Source organism: Aedes aegypti, chromosome 3 (assembly GCF_002204515.2).
Source record: "Aedes aegypti strain LVP_AGWG chromosome 3, AaegL5.0 Primary Assembly, whole genome shotgun sequence".
NCBI lineage: Eukaryota > Metazoa > Arthropoda > Insecta > Diptera > Culicidae > Aedes > Aedes aegypti.
Window position 1 is genome coordinate 123,272,954 of NC_035109.1, and position 22,217 is coordinate 123,295,170.

Here is a 22,217-nt window from a genome sequence, read left to right on the forward strand (position 1 = left end):
AATTCCTTGTATCTTTCCCGAACGTCTACTACTGGAGCACTAGCGCAACTACTGGAACACGTGTACCAATAGTGGCTCAAGCGATTTTATGTTGAAAAAATAATTTTATCACTCTTTTTATATTTTTTCCATATAATAGAGCTTGAAATCTTTCTGTTGACGCCAAAAGATCTCTGTTAGGGCTTTTCGTTATTTTGTTATGATTTTTATAGCTTAGGTAGTCCACTAATGGCACCGGCACTCTAGTGTTCGTCGTTTGCTCAGAAAATAAAAGGAAAAAATCATTTTCCCTAAAATTTTTGCTCTTTTGCAGCTGCTTCCGCCATGGTGTTTTCTGATTTCGCCACCCTCCTTAAGAAATCAACGTATGTGGCGTATTCTTCTTAGGGTGCCGAATACTGGTACACCTCCTCTATAGGGTCAATGTTAAAACCAATATTCCAACTTTTTCTGCACATATGTATGAAAAGCATCATTCTTCTTCATCTTTGTGGCAATTACGCTCCCACTGGAACACATCCTGCTACTTTAAAACTGAAATAATTATTAATTGATTGATTTAGTATTGAAACTTTACACTTACATTGTGCCTTCGTGCCGAAGTTGAGAATTATTGATTAAGACTTCGCATTCAAAAAGATTGGATTGAACTCAAATTAAAAACTAACCTTTAAATACTTCTGAAAATTCCTTCAGAAATGGTTCCAGGGATTCCACTAGATTTTTTTTTTCTCAAAGTGATTTCAGAGATTCCTCCAAGAGTTCCTATAAACGTTTGATCAGTATGGACTTAACGGACATAAGGCGAAATATGTCGGAACTAAAACATTGCTAAGAATTTCTCCAGGAATTTTTAAGGAATTCTGGATTCAGAGATTTTGAATTTTTTCAATAGTTTCTCAAAAGCCTTTATGGTAAAGTGTCGCTAATAAATAATAATAATAATAATAATCAAAAGCCTTTGATCAAGAATCTCATCAACTTCTTCCTCCAGGATTTAAAGTGGATTCTACTATGAATTATTCAAGCAAAGCTTCAAATTGTTTCCGGAGTTCCTGCAGGAATTCATCTAGAGATTCCTTCATAAATTGTTCCAGCATGTTTTCATGAATTCTGTTAGCCAGTGGTGCATTTTGAACTGAACGCGAGCCAAAAGTGAACCGAGCCCGAGCCAAGTTTGCACTTGAACGTAGTAGTCAATGAACTTACGAGCAAGAGCTTGCCGTTGCTCAAGAACGGCCCGTTCAGTTCACAATAATGATTGGAGCTCCCACTTGAGAAATGAATGTATTAATCGTCGTAATGTTTCATGAATGTAGAAATCATACAGCCCTTGATATTATGCACATCAAAACCATAACTTTGACCTGGATTTTGTCGTAAATCAGTCAAAACTGCTTGCGTTCATTTTTCGGCTCGCACGGGTTCATATTTTTGAACTGCTCAATGTTCAAGCCTACTTGATCGCTGCGTTCAACAAAATGAACTGGAACGCGAACTGAACGCGTTCAAATGCATCACTGCTGTCAGCGGCCTTTTTTAAGAAGTAACCAGTAATTTCTGTAAACTATTACAAACAATAGCGTAGGTATATGTTGCAAAACAAGCCTCACGGTATACCTCCAGCAATTTCATTATGAATTTCTACAGGAATTTCTCCAAAGATTTGTCTATGAATCACATACACATACTACTACATATTTCTCTAGAAAGTTCTCAATGGGTTCTTACAGTAATTTCTCTAAGAATTTTTTAAAATATTCCTCCAGCGTGTTTTTACGCAGATTTTTCTATTACAAAAGTTTATTCAAGGATTCCTCCAAAAATTGGCCAAATTCTTCAATTCCCAAAAGAATTCTCCCAAAAACCAATCCTGGGAATTTATTCTAAAATTCTTCCAAGAAATTTCAAAAAGATTCGCTTTAAGCTATTTACTATAATTTTTTTGAATGAATTTCTCATAGTTAAATTTTTGAATCACCATAATTGCCCCTACATAATTGTTTCCAGGACTCGTGCAGCAATTTTCCCAGTGAACCAATACATACATTTGGTCGAAATTGACCACAATGCACTACAAATTGTCATGCACTGCTCAACTTGTTGGAAGATTCCTGAAAAACCTCAACTTGGTGTTTCTAATAAAGTTTCTCCGAGTATTTCAGGATTCCTCCGAAGTTTTTTTTTCCGGTGTACTTGAAATAATTTCTTTAAGGTGAAGATGAATCGATGCCACACCTCAAATTTTCAAGAGCACAAATCTGGAGAACCAACCATCCGTTTGAGCTGAAAACTTAATCGATTGGTCACTAGCTGGTGGTGACCAATCGATTAAGTTTTCAGCCCAATCGAGTGTTCGGTTCTCAAGATTTGTGCTCTTGAAAATTTGAGATTTGGCTTCGATTCATCTTCACCTTAAGGATTACTCAGGAATCAGTACCTCGCTTTGAAATGGGCTCTGTTTTGAAGGGGCGTTAAAAATATAAAATAAAAGAGAAGGATTAAAAAAATTAAACAGGGAAAATATAAAAAATATGTTAGAAAGACTGAGTACATCCAATAAGTGAATAGCATCAATTTTAGATTCATTTTCTCATCAAAACATCAAAACATAGAAGATATCCTCAGTATAAAATATATTTTTACTTAAAATTCTATGCTGATTATCAATTTATTACTGGTGGCATTTCGTACTCATGCTGCGTGCACTAGAACAGCGAGCTCGATTTGGCGTACTGGGGTCATTTACATCTAATACCTTTAGGGTCGTTGGGGGACCACTTAGCGTCCACGTACGGACTTCAAATTTTTACCTGATTTTTTTCTTACCAAAACGAGCACTTTACAACGACGAACTTATAACATTTCGCATTTTCGAAAAATAAGGGACGGCCTACTGTGGAAGTGCTCATTGAAGACTATGCTGAGAAGCAGGCTCTGTCCCAGTGAGAAGAAGAAGACGATAATGTAACTTCGATATAACGCTACGAAAATAAAAATCGAGTTACGTTATATCGAGGTGCTACTGTGTATAAATGAATTTACTCGTTATTTTTCAACGATATGATGAATAGAAAACCATCCTTCATCTCCAATTCTCGATTACTTTTTCAAATCTACGTAAGTAACTTTCATACGGTTTTGAAAAAGTTAATTAAGATGAATCACAACCTGTCTTCTAAAACTGTTTTAAAATTAATCCCGTATTTAATTTTTTTACCGTGTATATCGCTGGAATTTTTCATGCAATCAGCTCGCGTTTAAACACTAGGTAGTTCCTATCATTTCCCACAAAAAATGTATGAAAAAATGATAATCCGTTTCAATCAATTACTTACGACATTTTTGTAACAGTTTAAAATCGACTCAAGTAGTGTTTTATTTTGATTCGTGGTTAAGTCACTTTGTCTCCCATACAACGGAGCAGCGAAAGTAGCGGTAAGGTTGGAGAATCTTACTTTCGTCGTTTTGTAAATCCGGAAATTAAACGTTCTAAAAGTGAAAAATCGAGTTGGTTTAGAGCGGTACGTGTAGAATTTCGTCTGCGAAATACAAAGGATTGATGAAGTAAGTTTGTGTACTTTTCTGACTTGAGTCTGTTTGAATAAGTCTTCGAGAATTAATGATACTTTTGATATTTATTCAAACAACGGGCAAACCAGAAACATAGAAACACCAGGTTTACCATTGGCTTTTGAAGCGTTATCCTAAATTTTGCGAGAATTGTACCTCCAGCGCCTTTAATAACTGTGGTATTATAGACCACCATTTCGAAAAATTCCAGGATGTCCTTCCATCCGGGAAAAGCGGGAAAAACCCGGGCATTCCAAATGAGCGGGAAAAATACAGGAAGCACTCGGGAAATTGTAGAACACACCGGGAAATACATTTATTTCAAACATAGAAATATCGTTCTGTTTCAATTTTAATCACTATAGGTAAAACTAGACATTTTTCGGGGTTTGCACGACTGCTTGATAATACGCACTTTGCTTCATGGCTTATTTTTGATGAATTGCTAGAGTTTAGTGGCTTCATTTTTTTTTCGAAGTCATGTAAAAATCGTTGGTTTTGTGAAAAGATCTTTAGAAGATTTTTCTTACAATTTCTAGCGATGTCCAGTGAGTTGCTTTTTGAATCTTTTTCGCCAAAATATTGTGCAGGTTCATGAAACATTTTTGAAACCTTGAGAAATTTCTAGAAGGGCACTTAGGGGTGCTAACGAAAACTAAAATAATATTAATAAATAATTAGTAATATTTTTAAGGTAATATGTACAGGTAGCAAACTATAATTTTGCTTCCTTGTCATTTTGTCGATATTGTTTTTAAACTGGGACATAGCCTAGGCTGCTTTACATCAGGAATTTTCAATTCAGTGTTCTAATACCACAGTCATAGTTATTAACTCATAAGTTTCCTTCTTAGCTGACTGTTTTTGCATTTTTCTTGGTATACCCTTGGTATAGTGCGGCAAGTACGAAGATGTCGAAAAAAGTTCTTTGACCGGCCTGAGAATAAAACCCGCCACCGTCAGCACGGTCTTACCGGTCTTACAGCTACATAACACCACTTACCAGGCCACTTTTTATGATAGTAAAATTATAGCGATGACTTTCTTCGGAAGAGATATATATTGATTTATCTCAAGAAGATTTAGCCCATGGCTCAAAATCTCATTACTAATGACAACATAGTTACACACTCAATCTGTTCGGTAAAAATAACTGGGTTTTGGAACTACCGAAAAAGTCAGTAGACTAAAAAAAATTTCAAAAATCGAAAAACAGAGATTTTTCACTGAAATTTTGCAGAGAGCTTTCTTTTTATATCATATATCGATAAAAAATAAAACATGGTGAAATTTGCTTTTCAATTACGCATGGCGACAGTTTTCATTTTACTGAGTTTTTCGGTACATCCAAAACCCAGTAAAAGTTCACCGACCCCAGTAATTTAATCTAAGTGTGTAGAATTGTTTCGCACATGTATCCTTGTCCAAAAGGAATGATCAGCAAAACCAGTGTGTATGTATCATAAGGCCTTTCTTATCCGAGTGGTTAGAGTCCGTGGCAACAAAGCAAAGAAGGTGTTTGGGTTCGATTCCCGGTCGGTTCCTTTACTTCTCTGGGTATAGAGTATCATCGTACCTGTCAGACGATGTACGAATGCGCAAATGGCAACTTTGGCAAATAAAGCTCTCAGTTAACAACTATCGGAGTGCTCAAAGACCACAAAGCTGAGGAGCAGGTTCTATCCCAGTGAGGAGTTTATGACAAGAAGAAGAAGAAGAAGAAAAGAAAGAAAAATAGGTTTGAGAAACATCATGGGTATGACCGACCCCTTAGTAGCCACGTTTTATCACTGCAATCAAATGAGCAGTTGTATCGTTTCACAAATTTTCTACAAGTGAGAGTATACACTACCGACCATTGTCACGTACTCAACTTTGTTTTGATGATCGCGTCTTTGTTTGTAGATTTGCAGCCTTTTTGGCAATACATTAATGACGCACGTGAGATGGCCTAGACCGAAGTGGGTGGTCTCAGATGAAACGGAACCTGTAAGTTGGACGATGAGGCTGGTCATTTGAAAAATGGAAAAACAAGTGTGGCAAAGATATCCATCGCCTCGTTATTGATCCAGCCTGTCGTTAGCGTGTTTGGTTTAGGAATGTTTTTGTTTTCAAACTACTCGTTGAAGACTGACTGACACGCGTTCTCGCCAATCTGTTCGATATTTTCACTCATATGATTACAGTTCAAAGGATTGACTCGTGCGCAAGTGCGTATCGTGAGACTCGGAATTGCTTTGAACACAATGGACGGATTTGGGACTACAGACCACAGACGACAATGCGAAAAGGAACGTACCTATTATAGATTACGGCAAATCTCTTCGACCAGTCAGTATATAATTTTGCATTGGGATGTGGATTGTAGGCGATAGACGCTTTAGAACCCTCTGACGTTTCCCACAATTCTATTGTCTTCGATCGTTAGCTAACGTGTACGCGGTTCGTGTAGTAATTAGCCGCATTAGGTATTCCTTACGCGTGTTAATGATTAACCGGTGTGTTCCGTCGGTATGCTTGTGTTTAGTGTAGTAAAGAATCAATCAGCACTGATCCGCGTCTAGAAACCGCTACCAGTCAGTTCCGATCTGGAATCTAACGCAGTCAGCAGCTTGGCTGCGCCGAGGCGTAGAATTCGTTCCAAGTCCAAGGCGTTTATCAGCTTTGATCTACATAGTTTTTGTTGTTGTTTGCATATAGTTCGAAAAAATGTGTGTCAAGAACATTGGATCTTTACCAAGTGCGATAGATTTGCGGTAGAGCACGATGGCAGTGTTTGGAAAGAAGAAAGTATCTCTCCATAGGTCTTATCGTAGTGTAAATAGCCAAACGTGCTGATAAGAAAGCGATGGCGAGTTGTACGCAAAACAGCGCCGCCAGTAGTGCGGTCAAAAGTGGCAGCGAGGAACCGAAGGAGAACGTGGTTCCCCAATCGTCGAATGTCACGACTACCAAAACTTCCGAGATAACGATTATTATGAAAACGTTAGTATCAAACACTTCGAAGAAGATTGATGGAGGTGTAACTAAAAAATGCTTATGTGGTGACGGTACACATCAAGGTGGTGGTACGATTGAAGTGACAACCAGTGTGAAGAGTGTTTTCGATAGTCCCTCGGGATGCAATCAAGCTGCGCTATTGGAGCCGATACTCAATAAAAATTTTATGACACTTTTGAAATCGGCAAACGACTCGTCGCTCGAGAATGTGTTGGAGTTCAAATCATTGCTAGCAGTGCCGAATCAATCACCAGAGTTAAAAAGTTCTAAGGAAATCCTTGTGGGTGAAGATTCGGATTTAGAAATTCGTAAATATCTCAGTGACCTAAGTCAGCATAACGCAAGTGTTTGTTGTAAAAATGAGTGTAACGTGAATAACAACAACGAAGGTGAACAATCGTGTTTGGAGCGGAATGAATTGAGTGTTATAGAAAACTGTTCAGAATCTAAGCATTGTCTTAGTTCCTCCGGATCGGATACAACTGCAAACGATTCAGTATTCAAAAAACCAAAGATTTGTGATGAGATGAAAGGTGTGCGCTTTGCTGTGTCAAAAGTTGAAGACCATACCCGGGAATTTTTATCTCTACCGAGTTCAACGCCGATCAAAGCACGTAGTTCTAGTGAAGCCACTGAAGCTGACAAGGCTGTACAAAATACAAACGATTACAAATTGAATCTATCGGCACCGCCAGCGGATGCGTCCTTTATTGATTCCGATTTCGAATCGATGGAACAGGATCAGTATGACACGTGCAGCAGCAAGGAAAGCTTAAAACTAGAGGAAACATGTTTTCCCAAAGAACCCAAAAAAGAAGTGGAGCCCTTCAATCCAGAAGAGCTATTTCCAGAGCCTCCGGATGTCCCCCACCAAGCCCACAGCCCCAACAGAATCAGAAAATCGTCTTCTACCAAAGCATTCTTCGAAGAAGCTCTGAAAACACCGCTAGCCTTGAGGAAACGTTTTCAGAAGCGACGAAATTCGGAAATACCCAAGCAACCGTCACACTCCAATTTGCTTAACTTCTTCTCTTCTAAAAAGAAAAGCAATAGTCTCGAAGGGGTACAAAAACCTATCCAGAGTAAGAGATCCTTGACCAGTGACCACAGTTCGGACGCCAGTCGCTGTGGATCCCCGACTCTTACCGAAGAAAACCTCCGTCGTTGGTCTTGTACTGTTCGCACGGTTGACCTCAGCAGCCGAACACTGATTTGGGGTGAAAACTTCGACTATTCCTATGAATGCGAACCGTCCCATTCGGACGTCGAAGAGGAAGACGATGATATCGAACCGCATCCGATTGCAACTCGTTTGGTGCACTTCAACATATCGCCGGAGTCTTCGTTCGAGATGCAAGCTCCTATCGTGCCCACGTTCAAGATCGATCCACCGCAGGCGACCAACGTTGCGTCCGAGTTGGCACAGAATCTCATTGCAACCACCACCAGTATCATGAAGCGCTCGGTTAGCGATCCTGTCCACTGTAAGGCACGTAGCCTCAGCTGTACCCCGCTGACCTCCGACATTGGGGAGTCGGATGAAGAGGAGGAACCCATCATGAAGGAAGCGCACGTGCAGTTTCACAGTGTTCACGAAGCGTCGCTGCGAAGTTTGGACAAGATTGTCGTAAGTACACAAATACATAAATTAGTATTGATCTCATTATTTCGTCAATTGTGACATTTCCATTCTACAATGAATCTCACCAGTCTAATTACTGATAACAAGTCACTTTTTAGTGACTTGGTCACTTTTTTAGACCTGTAGGTGAATTCCGGCGCACATTTTCTTCAAACAGGAGAAATTTTCTTCCATAATCCACCAGCAAGAAAATTTCCTTTTCTTCGAAGAAAATACGCGCCGGAATTCGCCTACTGGTCACTAAAAAGTCACTTTTTCAGAAACATGGTCACTAAAGTCAGTATTTTCGTGATCTGATGATAATGAAATTGCTGGGTTAGCTTTGCAAACACAAATAACAAGAAATAGATATTGTTATAATAATAAAGACAGCTTTAGTGTGACTTAGAAATCAAAGTGTCAAGATTCTTGACTCAAGAACTATAGGGACTCCTGGTTAACTTTCTGGATAAATTCAGGTAATTATTCCATAGACATGTCCAACGGAAAATGTAAAAAAATTCTGTAAAATTTGTTGGAGATGATTCTAGCATGACTTAGAAAGCAACTTCGGAATGAATTTTTGGCCGAAATATTTAAAAAAAAATTTTGGTGAAAACCAGGACCAATATCTAACAGACCTGCGGAATAAATTACTAGTGAATTTTCTGCAGTAATCTACGACTATAGAAGGAATTCTCAACCTGCCTTTTGAAAGAACGTCATAAAAACTTCTCCGGAAGATAAACCAGAGCCGAGATTAGGAATAACAACCAACACAATTCAAAGAGTTTGTCAGAAACTCGTACAGGAATTCAAAAGTGAGTCTCAGGTATCAGAAGGACGGCTCCAGAAGTACGTTCCCCGCCATTTGGTAGTTTTGTGCCTTTGTCCTATTTGAGCCTATTCAATCATCTACCCGATGGAAGAGAAAAGTAAGATCTGAAAAAGGAAAATGAGCATTTGAAACTCGAAATAGATAGAACACAATTTGTCGAATACGGTTCACAAACTGGAACACACGGTAGATAAAAATGCTCGTCTTGCTAATTGCAACAATGCTGTAGTTTTCGGGGTTCCTTTCCAGCCTGAGGAAAACACGACAGAAATAGCTAGCAAAATAATAGCTTGCTATGGTGTGAATGTTGGTTCTGATTCGATTTTGTCAGCCGAAAGGCTCAGTGGTAATAACAAAACTAAAAATGCACTAATTCCTATTCGCGTTTCATTCAAGGACAGTGGTATGAAAGAAACTGTCTGAATATCTGATGAAAAGAGAAGTATAGGGTGCTCCTTTCATCTGCGATCAATGCAAATTATCTAATAAATGGCAAACTAACCTCTATTACAATACGCGATGAATTGACTCCATTGTCCTTGGAATTTTAGGGTAAAATAAAATAAAATAAAATAAAAAAAATGAATATTATGTACGTCTGGGCTAGTAAAGGTGGAAATATTTTAGTTAAGTAAAATGAGCACTCAAAGCCGGAAATAATTAAAACAAGGAATGATTTGCATGAATTGATTAATCGTTACTGTAACCACTCACCGGAGAAAGCAACTCCATTGCCCAAAGGAAAGTGTGGCAACAATAGTAGTAATAAGTAATTTAAGATAATGTGTTTTCTTACGTATGTTTAAATATTTGTTTGTATTCAATGGCTAACGTAATAAATGCTTATCATGATTGTATCAATGAATTCAATTTGAATTATCCTGAATGTCATAATGATCAATTTCGAATCGCTCAATGGAATATTAGAGGCATGAACGATTTGCGAAAGTTTGATAACATTCCATTATTTTTAGAATGTACTAAGGTTCCAATTGATGTTTTCGTTATTGGTGAAACGTGGTTGAAGTCTAGCAATTTTGGTTTATACAATATAACTGGTTTCAATGCTGTTTTTTCTTGTCGTTTGGTGGTCTTGCTGTTTATATTAACAGTGGTTTGAGTTTTTCCGTTTTGAATAATATTAGTTGTGACGGATTTTATTTGATTCATATCGAAGTCAAGAAAAACGGAATTTATTATGAGGTGGTTGGCTTATACAGGCCACCATCTTTTGATTTCTACCGATTTCTCGAAGAAAAACTAATTGAAAATATTTTGTCCATTCAAAACAGTCGTCTTCGTTTCATAGTTGGTGATATAAACATTCATGTTAACCTGTCCAATAATAATGTCTTTGTGCGTTACAAAAACCTTTTTAAATCATACAATTATAGCTGTTCAAATACCTTTGTTATCCATCCAATCAGTAACAATATCTTGGATCACCTTGTACGTAAAAATGATGTTTTGGGTAGAATAAGAAATGATACTATTTTTACAAATGTCAGTGACCACTTACCTATAGTGTCTTCACTCGAAATCTATGGACCTTAGGAACCTTTATAGATAATTTATAATATATTGACTAAAAAATAATTAATAGAGATAAAATGAATGCTGTCTTTACACAGTTTTTGAATAATTTTGTTGTGGTGATAACGTTAACGATTCTATCACTACTATTACAAATACATACAGTAGTATTTTAAAATAATGCACAAAAACCAAGAGTGAACAAGTGAGTTTTAAATCATAATATTTTCCTTGGTTAACCCTCTGATACCCAACCCCGCCTTTAGACGGGGTACACATTGGAATTTTGTGTATTTTTTCTTAGCTCGGAAATCAAAATGATTTTATTTTTGGCTTGAACCTTGACTTATATAACGCATATAAGAAAAGTTTGTTTTATGATTTTTAAAACTTTTTTGTATTATTGAAAATTGTTTGAAAAATTATATTCTTATATAACCTACAAATGCCTGGGATTCATTTAACGTGTAATATAAAAAATCGCACCTTCTATATTTTTCTACGATCAACCTATGACAGAAGAACAGCCTGATGGTATTGAATTGATTTCAAATCTGTTTTTTTTCCGTTAGTTACACGGAAAATAAAAAATGTTTCAGAAAAAAATAAAAATTTCGTATTTACAAAAGTATTGTAAAAATTCAAATTTTTATTATTGCCAAAAATCAGTAACCAGAAGAGGCTTCAAGAAAAAATTGAAAAGGATAAGGATGCTCAAAAATAAAAATAATAAAAATCAAAAACCAAAATTCATAAATTTGCGAAGAAAAATAAATCATTGCCTATATCGTGTTTAGAATGATTTTATGTAACGAAAAATAATATTTAGATCGAAAAAAAAACATTATGTCTGGCAATGGATAAAACTTAAGCGTAAATACCGTAAAAAATTGAAAAGTGATCCTCATAACGAATACTAAAAAGTATGTTCAATTATGTTTGTAAAAAAACTGACAATGCAAAAAAGAAACGTAAAAAGGAATTTTATAGGAATTTAATAGAAAATACTTGTCATGCCGAATTGTGGAAAAATTTGAACACAATTATGGGACGCTACAAGGCATAAACTTGCATTGAGCTTAACATGGATGGATGCAAAACATCTAGCATCTCAGAAGTCTGTGATATATTCAACATATTTTTTACTCAAATCGGTACAAATCTTGCTTCAAAAATATCAATATCCAACTTAAATCCGTTGAGCAATGTTAAAAGAGTAGGGAGATCTATTTTTCTGAAACCAACGAATGCAAAAGAAGTAATCGATAATTAAAGAACTCAACACGAAGAAAAGTTGTGGTCCAGACAATTTTCCAGCATATGTCTTTAAGAACAATGCAACATTTCCATATATAATTGTTGATCTTTTTAACAAAATGTTATAACAGGGGGTATTCCCCGATTTGCTTAAAATTGCAAAGGTAATACCTGTATACAAGTCTGGTGACGCATCAGATCCAAGTAATTTTCGGCCTATTTCCACTCTCCCCACATTTAGTAAAATTTTCGAGGAATTATAGGTGAATCGTTTTACCAGCTTTAAAAATCAAAACTATATTTTATAAAAAATACCAGTACGGGTTTCGTAGTGTAGCACAACAACAGCAACAGCCGAACTTGTAGAATTCCTGCTTAGCAAAATTGACAGTTGGTGGCCTCTTTCTTGATTTAGAGAAAGCGTTCGACACGTTTGGAATGCAATGGGTTCCGAGGTTTGGCAAACGACATTATTAAAAGTTATTTAATAGATAGGCAACAATTCGTAGCTATTGACGGTTGTCGTAGCTCTCTACAAACGGTCAATGTTGGAGTCCCGCAAGGGAGTAATATTGGACCGCTATTATTTCTTATTTACGTCAATGATCTTGGAAACCAGCCACTTCAAGGAATACCCAGATTGTTCGCTGACGATACAGCAATTTTTTATCCAAGTAATGATACTCCATCAATAATATCTTCTATAAACAGTGATTTACAAATTCTCTGGGGCCATGCCTGCAAATCCAAGCTTAAAAAACTACAAGTTTTACAAAACAGATGTTTTAAAATAATTTATTCTCTACCACAATTGTACTCGACAAACCAACTTTACACCAATTCAACTCACAAAGCACTTCCAATACGTGGATTATGCGAACTTCAGTCTTGTTTATTTATCTACGATGTCATAAAAATACCAGAATTCACGGACACAATACAAGGCTTGCTAATAATTTAGTGAGATCCAGAGCTTCCAGTAATCTTGGCCAAATGCGAATATCCTTCAATGGTCCAATTGTATATAATGTAATTCCAGAGCAATTCATTCATTTCATTTATTTAGTTAACATCTACACAGATAACACTGAATCAACAATTTCACGCCACAATACTCGGTTCGTGGCCGCATCTCTCCATCCTCGGTTCTGCCCCACGCTCGCCAAATCGATACGCACTTGATCCGCCCACCTAGCTCGCTGCGCTCCACGCCTTCTTGTACCAACCGGATCCGAAGCGAACACCATCTTTGCAGGGTTGCTGTCCGGCATTCTTGCAACATGCCCTGCCCATCGTATCCTTCCAGCTTTGGCCACCTTCTGGATACTGGGTTCGCCGTAGAGTTGGGCGAGCTCGTGGTTCATCCTTCGCCGCCACACACCGTTCTCCTGCACACCGCCGAAGATCGTCCTAAGCACCCGACGTTCGAAGACTCCAAGTGCTTGCAGGTCCTCCTCGAGCATCGTCCACGTTTCATGCCCGTAGAGGACTACCGGCCTTATGAGCGTTTTGTACATGGTACATTTGGTGCGGGCGTGAATCTTTTTTGACCGCAGATTCTTCTGGAGGCCATAGTAGGCCCGACTTCCACTGATGATGCGCCTCCGTATTTCACGGCTAACGTTATTGTCAGCCGTCAGCAAGGATCCAAGGTAGACGAACTCGTCGACCACCTCGAACGTATCCCCGTCTATCGTAACACGGCTACCTAGGCGAGCCCTGTCGCGCTCGGCCCCACCAGCTAGCATGTACTTTGTCTTGGCCGCGTTCACCACCAGTCCAACTTTTGCTGCCTCAAGTTTCAGGCGGGTGTACAGGTCTGCCACCTTTTCAAATGTTCGGCCGACGATGTCCATATCATCCGCGAAGCAAACAAATTGACAGGATCTCGTAAAAATCGTACCCCGGCTGTTAAGCCCGGCTCTCCGCATAACACCTTCTAGCGCAATATTGAACAACAGGCACGAAAGTCCATCACCTTGTCGTAGTCCCCGGTGGAATCCAAACGAACTGGAGTGTTCGCCTGAAACCTTCACACAATTTTGCACACCTTCCATCGTCGCTCTTATCAGTCTCGTGAGCTTCCCGGGAAAGCTGTTCTCGTCCATGATTTTCCATAGCTCTACGCGGTCGATACTGTCGTATGCCGCCTTGAAATCGATGAAAAGGTGATGCGTTGGGACCTGGTATTCACGACATTTTTGGAGGATTTGCCGTACAGTAAAGATCTGGTCCGTTGTCGATCGGCCGTCAACGAAGCCGGCTTGATAACTTCCCACGAACTCGTTTACTACGGGTGACAAACGACGGAAGATGATCTGGGATAGTACTTTGTAGGCCGCATTTAGAATGGTGATCGCTCGAAAGTTCTCACAGTCTAACTTGTCGCCTTTCTTGTAGATGGGGCAGATTACCCCTTCCTTCCACTCCTCCGGTAGCTGTTCTGTTTCCCAGATTGTGCCTATCAGCCGGTGCAGACAAATGGCCAGCCTTTCCGGACCCATCTTTATGAGTTCAGCTCCGATACCATCCTTACCAGCAGCTTTATTGTTCTTGAGCTGGTGAATGGCATCCTTAACCTCCCTCAAAGTGGGGGCTGGTTGGTTTCCATCTTCCGCAATACTGACGAAGGCATTTCCTCCGTTGTCCCGTCCTTCATTGCCTGTGCTCTCAGCACCATTCAGGTGCTCGTCGAAGTGCTGCTTCCACCTTTCGATCACCTCACGCTCGTCCGTCAGAATGCTCCCATCCTTATCCCTGCACATCTCGGCTCGCGGCAAGAAGCCGTTGCGGGATGCGTTGAGCTTCTGATAGAACCTACGCGTTTCCTGAGACCGGCACAGCTGTTCCATCTCCTCGCACTCCGTCTCCTCCAGGCGGCGTTTTTTCTCCCGAAAGAGGCGGGTCTGCTGTTGCCGTTTCCGTTTATAGCGTTCCACGTTCTGCCGGGTCCCTTGCTGCAGCATGACCGCCCGCGCTGCATTCTTCTCCTCCAAAACCTCCTGGCACTCCTCGTCGAACCAATCGTTCCGTCGACTCCGTCCCACGTACCCGACGTTGCTCTCAGCTGCATCGTTGATGGCTGCTTTTACTGTTCTCCAGCAGTCCTCAAGAGGGGCTTCGTCCAGCTCACCCTCTTCCGGTAATGCAGCCTCGAGTTGCTGCGCGTATGCCGCTGCGACATCCGGTTGCTTGAGCCGCTCTAGGTCATACCGGGGCGGCCGTCGGTATCGTACGTTGTTAACGACGGAGAGTTTTGGGCGCAGTTTGACCATCACCAGATAGTGGTCAGAGTCGATGTTAGCGCCACGATAGGTCCTGACGTCGATAATGTCGGAGAAGTGCCGACCATCAATCAGAACGTGGTCGATTTGCGATTCTGTCTGCTGTGGTGATCTCCAGGTGTATCGGTACGGAAGGCTGTGCTGGAAGTAGGTGCTACGAATGGCCATATTCTTGGAGGCGGCAAAATCAATTAGTCGTAGGCCATTTTCGTTCGTCAGCCGGTGGGCGCTGAACTTTCCAATCGTCGGTCTGAATTCCTCCTCCTGGCCAACCTGAGCGTTTAGATCTCCTATGATGATTTTGACGTCGTGGCTTGGGCAACTGTCGTACTCGCGTTCAAGCTGCGCGTAAAAAGCGTCTTTATCATCATCAGTGCTTCCGGAGTGAGGGCTGTGCACGTTTATTATGCTGAAGTTGAAGAACCGGCCTTTGATCCTCAACTTGCACATTCTCTCATTGATCGGCCACCACCCGATCACGCGCCTCTGCATATCACCCATCACTATAAAAGCTGTTCCCAGCTCATGTGTATTGCCGCAGCTCTGGTAGATGGTATGGTTACCTCTAAACGTTCGCACCATTGATCCCTTCCAACACACTTCCTGCAACGCTACGATGCCGAATCCACGGTCCTTCAGCACGTCGGCGAGTATGCGTGTGCTCCCGATGAAGTTGAGAGATTTACAGTTCCACGTACCGAGCTTCCAATCGCTAGTCCCTTTACGTCGCTGTGGTCTTCGCCGATTGTCCCGGTTCGTATTCTCTCGTTGATTATCCGTTGCTTGATTTTTTTACGGCTGGCTTGCAGGGCCTGACACCAACCCCCTAGATTTCCGGAGGACCATTCCCCCTTAATGTTCGGAGGACCATAGTGCGCAGTTTAGCTTAGAGTCCTTCTCTGGCACTCGGACGATGATCAGCCGCCCCTGACATGGGGAACAGACGCTGTTGTGAGCCGCTCCTAACATGGAGTACAGACGCTCAAGGTTTGCAGAAGCAAAAGCAAAAGCAAACCCCCCCTTCCCTGTCAGCATACGACCAAAGTTCCCACCGGGGGTTGGTTACCCGATCTTCCCTAAGGTTACTCGTACCCCGGCCAGTACCGCGAGGAGGTAGGGATAGGAGTTGCTGGGCAAGAGGCTAAGGACCGCACAAAGGGGTCTATTTTATTCCTTCAGGTACGCGAGGTACCAATGGTACGCCATGCCCAGCCATTTACCAACCAGAGCAATTGAAACTGATAAATAGTAGATTATTATTCAAAACAAGTCCTAAACAGTTTTTCAGCTCCAAAATTAATTCCTTCTTTTTATAAAACCATATCAACTGCCAGATTCTAGCTACAATCTTTAGAAGTACACTCTATAAAATGTTATAAATTGTTATGTTATAATGTGTCTGAGCGAATCTGAGATCCCTTTAAAGGAAATCAATTCCACTGGGTATCCCTAGTTAAGTTTTTATTGAAGTATAATTATTCCCTTACACACACCGATAAGCTTTTTTTTGTTTTTTTTGTCCTTTTGTTAGTTTTTTAGTATTTAAGTGTAGAGGAGTCCACTACCAAGGGGCCCATTAATAGAGCTTTTTGGTATGGGGGTAAGAGGAGAGTGAAAAAAAAGACAAATAAAAAAAGGAAAGATCCAACCAATAAATACATTTTTCCATTTTGTTGTGCAATCGACAATCGAAAAATTAGAATAATAATTGATTTATGGAACAACATGCAGATGTTGATGTACAAATAGCTATATTGTAATGAAATATGATCATGAAATTTCAAAGTCTAGGGACAAAGAGAGGCATGCAAAACTATTGTACTTCTGGAAGTATGGATTATATGCTGCTCGATAGCAAGTGATTTGTTTTTCTGAATTTTTTCACAAATAACGGACAAAGTTCCAAAAAATCATCAAAATTTTAAAAGTTGGGACAATCTTACAAGCTTTTTTAAGGGCCTAAGTGCTGCACATACCTTCTAAATATAATACCACGATTATATTTTTATATTATTCGTCATAATATTTTAAAGGCTCACAAAATAATCAGTATGTATCTTAAAAAATTGTACACACCTCAGAAAAATATTGAAAAATATTGCAAAAACTTTGTCAATATGGCTTTTTTCCGCAAATTCCGCCTTAATGTTTCCAAACATGTTCCCAATTATATGGCGAAATCAGTTTCATCAAAAAATGTCTATCCGCATATCAGTTCAATAACAAAATTGGAAAAAAAAAATATTTTGGACATACTCCTCCTCTTTTAGTCTCTCCATCGCTTCACGGAAAAAAATGTGTCTAAAATTGAATATAATTCCTTACATTCATATTTTTTTATTGAGAGCAAGAAAAGAAACTTTTTACTAGTTTTGTTTTTTTTTGTAGCTTGTAGCAGGGCCTCAAAGATTGATCAAATTGGTTTTAGTTTTGCAGTGCTTTTTTTCAAACAATATATTTGCACGAATTTTCTGTTGGAGCTTTGAAATCTGTGTTTGTTATTTATAAAGTTAACATAATTTTCAGCATAATATTTTTCAATTTTTTTGTGCAAATCTGTGTTTCGTCTGTGGGATGAATTGCCCAAAAATGTTAAAAAAAAAACACATTTTGTGCAAATTAAATAAGAAGATAATGGGTAAATCGGGGCCTTCCTTATTCAAGTGGTTAGAGTCCGCGGCTACTAAGCAAAGCCATGCTGAAGGTATCACAACACTAATTTGAGAAGCAGGATCTGTTCCAGGTTGAAATGTAACGCCATAAAGAGAAAGAACATGAAGATGATAGTAAGTGTATCAAAAGAGTGAACTAATGGCTACGCTCTTTTTCTAACTTTGCCGTATCTGTAAAGTTCGTTCCGACTTTCTCCGAACCGATCACATCTCGTTGGTAGATGTTTTTTTTTTGTGTTTGTTGATAAATAATCTGATTTACGCTTCCAAAGCAAGACCAATTTGTAGGAAAATTGTGCGAACGCGAGTTGCGCACGGGTAGCGTAAAAGCCCATCTGAACCCATGTCCGGTTTCCGCGTAAGTCTATAATTAGACACACAGGCCAGGCCGATGGGAAGATACCTACCTACCACCAGCTTGCATTGTTTTAGCGGGCGCATTTCGCTGGAATCCACGATTGTATCAGAGAGCACCGATACGGCGGAAAATGAGAGCAGGTCAATGATTAGTTGTGGATCATGGGGGGCTTACGAACGACCTAGTAGTGGCAGTTTGTACACAGCAAAAAATAAATTGTAATATTATGTAATTTTAGCTGCACATCAGTCCCGTTGCAAATATAGTGTAAAATTACATCCTTAAAACGTATAAAACAAGATGTAAAAAATTTCCCGGGATTCGAACCCTGGTTTAGCGAGTGAGAGTCGTGTCCGATACTTCTCGTATCATCTCACTAGGTCTAGAAGTGTTCAATTTGGTAGAAGTTTTGTGTTACTACTTGAATTAGCTTTTAAATTGATCGAATTCGATTACGTTTTGAGCGGAATATTATCATAAAATGGATGTTATTGAATTTACTTAGTCTGATCAAAAATTGACGTCGGTTGATATTATATATTTTTTACTGTGTTGTAGTGTGGTTTCGAACTAATCTAATTCGCATGCGAAGGTATGCCTGATTTGTTCCGCGGAGAAAAAGCTCGTCGATGGAGAGCGGATGACTGGAAGTTAGGCGGCGTACCTACTTTGTAGGCATGCGATTCTGTGTGTGGTCTGCTTGTGGCTGCCTCAGAAGCGGTTCGCACGGGATAATTTCTAGGGTTTGTTTGTAAACAATCGATTCGTTGATGAATTATCATACCGACGTGTGGGCTGGAAGGTAATAATCATCTGTTGTTTGTTGACGATCGGTGATTTTTTTGTGGTGAGTTGTGTATATGTTTTTTAGATTGATTTAAAACAATTTCGTGAGAATTCAATTTTTGCAATTGATTGACTGCTGCCAATGGTTGAAAACTATTACCAAAAGTCGAAATGTAAAAAAAGATCGAAAAGGCAGTAGGTTACCCTACTTCTATGACGCCCTTACCTGTTCTTATGGGAATTCTTCAAGCTGTGTTCAATAAACATATGCATGCTACACTAATAGAGCGCACCGGCCAGTGTTCAATAGCTTCAATATGGATAAAAATAAAGTAAGGTGTCTGATAAGGTTTCGTTATTAGGAATGCATCAACATATTTATTCTCCCCTATTTATATTGTTGTGTCATCGCATCCAACAAATCCTGTGATTAGCTGCTTATCGTACACCGTGCATTATATCAAACAAAAGAGAATAACAACTTTGCCTGAATACATATCGTGACCCGTGGAATACTACAAAATTATATCTTAATTATTATTTTAGAATTTGCTAAAAATACCAAATTTTGTTTTATTAAGAGAACTTTAAGTGTGCGGATAAAATAATAACACTTCTTCTTGGCGTTACCTGCTCAATGGGGCAGAGCCTGCTTCTCAGCTGTTCAATGAGCACTTCCACAGTTATCACCTGAGAACTTTTTTCGCCAAAATTAACAATTTGCATTTGTATATCGTGTGGCAAGTACGATAATACTCTATGCCCTGGGAAGTCAAGGAAATTTCCATTAAAAAAGATCCTAGACCGATCGGGAATCGAACCCAGACACCTTCAACATGGTTTTACTTAGCCGCGGACTCTAACCACTCGGTTAATGAATGTCCTAGCCGTAAAGAAATTATAACACAGTTGAAACAAAATTTAGTTGTAATAACAAGGCGTGTTTTAAATCTCTTTTGGTTATAAACATTATTACAACAGAATTTGTAAAAAAAAACAATGATTTATTTGTCAGAATTGAAATTATTTACATATTTGTTGTTATCCAATGTTCGGGGTGGCTCTACATAAATGGTACCTATTGGTATTTGCCTCTTTAATCAACTGTGAAAATACTTCAGAAATTAAATCGATTGCTCTTAAGATGAGTTTTACCCGTAACGCGGGTAGATCACCTTTTCGTGGTGCGTTACGGGGTAAGATCTACCAATTTGAACCCTAGTCTCATCTTGTTTGTCGGGCTAGGGTAATATGTTTTGATAATTCAAGGATTCGCGGTACAAAGTCCTTGTTACTGGCAACAGTTTCTGAAAATTAATCTATTTTACCTAGCAGATGGTTAAAGACTCGGAGTTGGTCAGTCCCGAGACTACACTTGAAGCCAGGATAACAATCATGAGTATTAACTCAACAAGGACTGTAAGTACTGGTAATTCAAGGACTCACGTGAATTCTGATTACTAAACAAATTTTCTAGCTTGATTAGGTTTTGCTGCTAGCATAAAGCCCCTTTTTTCTTGTATTTTTCTGGGACTAAACTAAAAGCGAAACAAGGATAGGACTAGAGTTCCGTTGCATGGTCAAATATCAGTAGTACCGATTTGGTTTATCAGAAATTTAATCGATTATGTTTGCTAAGGGGCGCGCCTTCGCTGAGATGTAAATTCCTATGAAGGGTGTAAATAGCGGGACCTTTTCATCATAGTCGATTTGTATCAATATCTGAGGAATCAAAACAAGAACTGTACAGAAATCGATGCTTCATTACCTATCAATGGAAATGGAGTAATGCGACATGCACTATACACTAAGGATACGGGTAATGCCACAATAGATCTAAATACTGGTCGCAGTGGCGCATCCGAACAGAGAAAAAAAAAAGATGAGTTTGGAGAAGAATTTTAATGTGATATTTTATTTTAATAAAAAAATAATTCTTTCGACTGCCTTTTATTAATTTAAACCAACTCGCAAATCCTGTCAGTTGCAAATTCTGCCACAAAAAGGACGCCGGAAGATGCGGGGTCCCAACAGCTATCATATTATCCCTTTTTTGAATAATTTATTCCACTCGTTCCATGTGAGCAACAAACGATTTTCCATTGTTGATAGAACACCGTTGAAAACATCAAGCCGCGTTGCAGCCGATCCTCGAATGCATGAGCCAGAGAAGAAAAAAAAACGAACAAAAACAGTCGTTTCCTCGTTTTCACGTGAGTTGACGGGTTGGTACAGTTAGGTGATAGATATCAAACATGTGCTCGTCGAGGTAGGGGATCGTGTTTTTTCGTGCTCTGACTGATGTCTTTAGAATCCAACTTCCGTTGTCGCTTTGCGGTTGTTCTTACACATCTTGCCTATTTCTCACGTTGCTCTTGATTGGAATTGCTCGGTAAACTTGAGCTTCAACTGCAAAACGCATGTGAGCGAGCGGGATTTGTCGCATGCGGTGGGGCTCTAAGCTGGGAATATTGTGCTGTCTTGTTGATAATGAAGGCACCTACTTGAGATAATTATTGCGTTATCTGAGTGGCACTACAAATGAGCTTGCTTTCATGTTTGCAAAGAAGTGTAACTTTGTTGCTTTCCATTAGTTATTGCACTGGTAATCTGTACAATGAAACACAATTTATTATACGCTTAGGCATCGATGATATTGCAAAAATTGTGAAGATATGTTGGAGGAAGCCCTGCAGAAGATTCTGTACAGAAGTGTTTAAAAAGATTAGTACATATCTCTTGAAAATGGAAAAGTCACTTGTATCCCTAGGAGATTCGATGTAGCATATTTGTTGAAGAAATCCCCAGAAGAATAGATGAAAGTGTTTGTAGAATAAATCATAGAGGATTTTCTAGGAATATCAAACGAAAAGTTCGGAAAAAATCCAGCGAAATTTCTTGAAAGATCTATGCGGAAGTCTATTAAGAAGTTGTGCAGCAATCTGGCTGTCACAACTCGTTTATTGAGCCCACATAGCAAATATTTGTTAACATTCATGTCTCATTGTCCCTTCAGTATTAGATACAAACTACTGAAATAATTTGCTTGGGATTGTAATGAAAAGTGTTCATCGCGTACCTGGATACCACGGGGAACCTGTTCTATAACGGACACCCCAGGCTAAACTTCTGTGGTATCACTAGGCAAGATAAGGAACAAGTATCTTAGACCATTTCCAGACATGTTATGCAGTAGTCTCAATTTGCTAAACAGAACTCCAGATATCAATTTCTGTGCCGGATTAAAGAGCGTTATTTTTCGGTATTTATTAACTCCAATCGATGCCATTTCTTC

General features: G+C 39.3%; 1 protein-coding gene across 8 annotated transcripts in view; it reads left to right on the forward strand.

Moving 5' to 3' along the window:
- Nucleotides 1-22,217, forward strand: part of LOC5569098 (regulator of G-protein signaling loco) — a 171,367-nt gene that overhangs the window by 45,356 nt on the left and 103,794 nt on the right. The window contains exon 2 of one of the 8 annotated variants that reach the window (XM_021848794.1): nt 6,274-8,200. The exons of 6 other annotated variants lie outside the window; for them this stretch is intronic. In XM_021848794.1, the coding sequence (XP_021704486.1) occupies nt 6,422-8,200 (1,779 nt within the window). In that variant the 5' untranslated portion in view covers nt 6,274-6,421. Of the gene's footprint in view, nt 1-6,135; nt 8,201-22,217 lie in introns of those variants that run through there. One more of the 8 variants, XM_021848793.1, reaches the window with a different exon arrangement.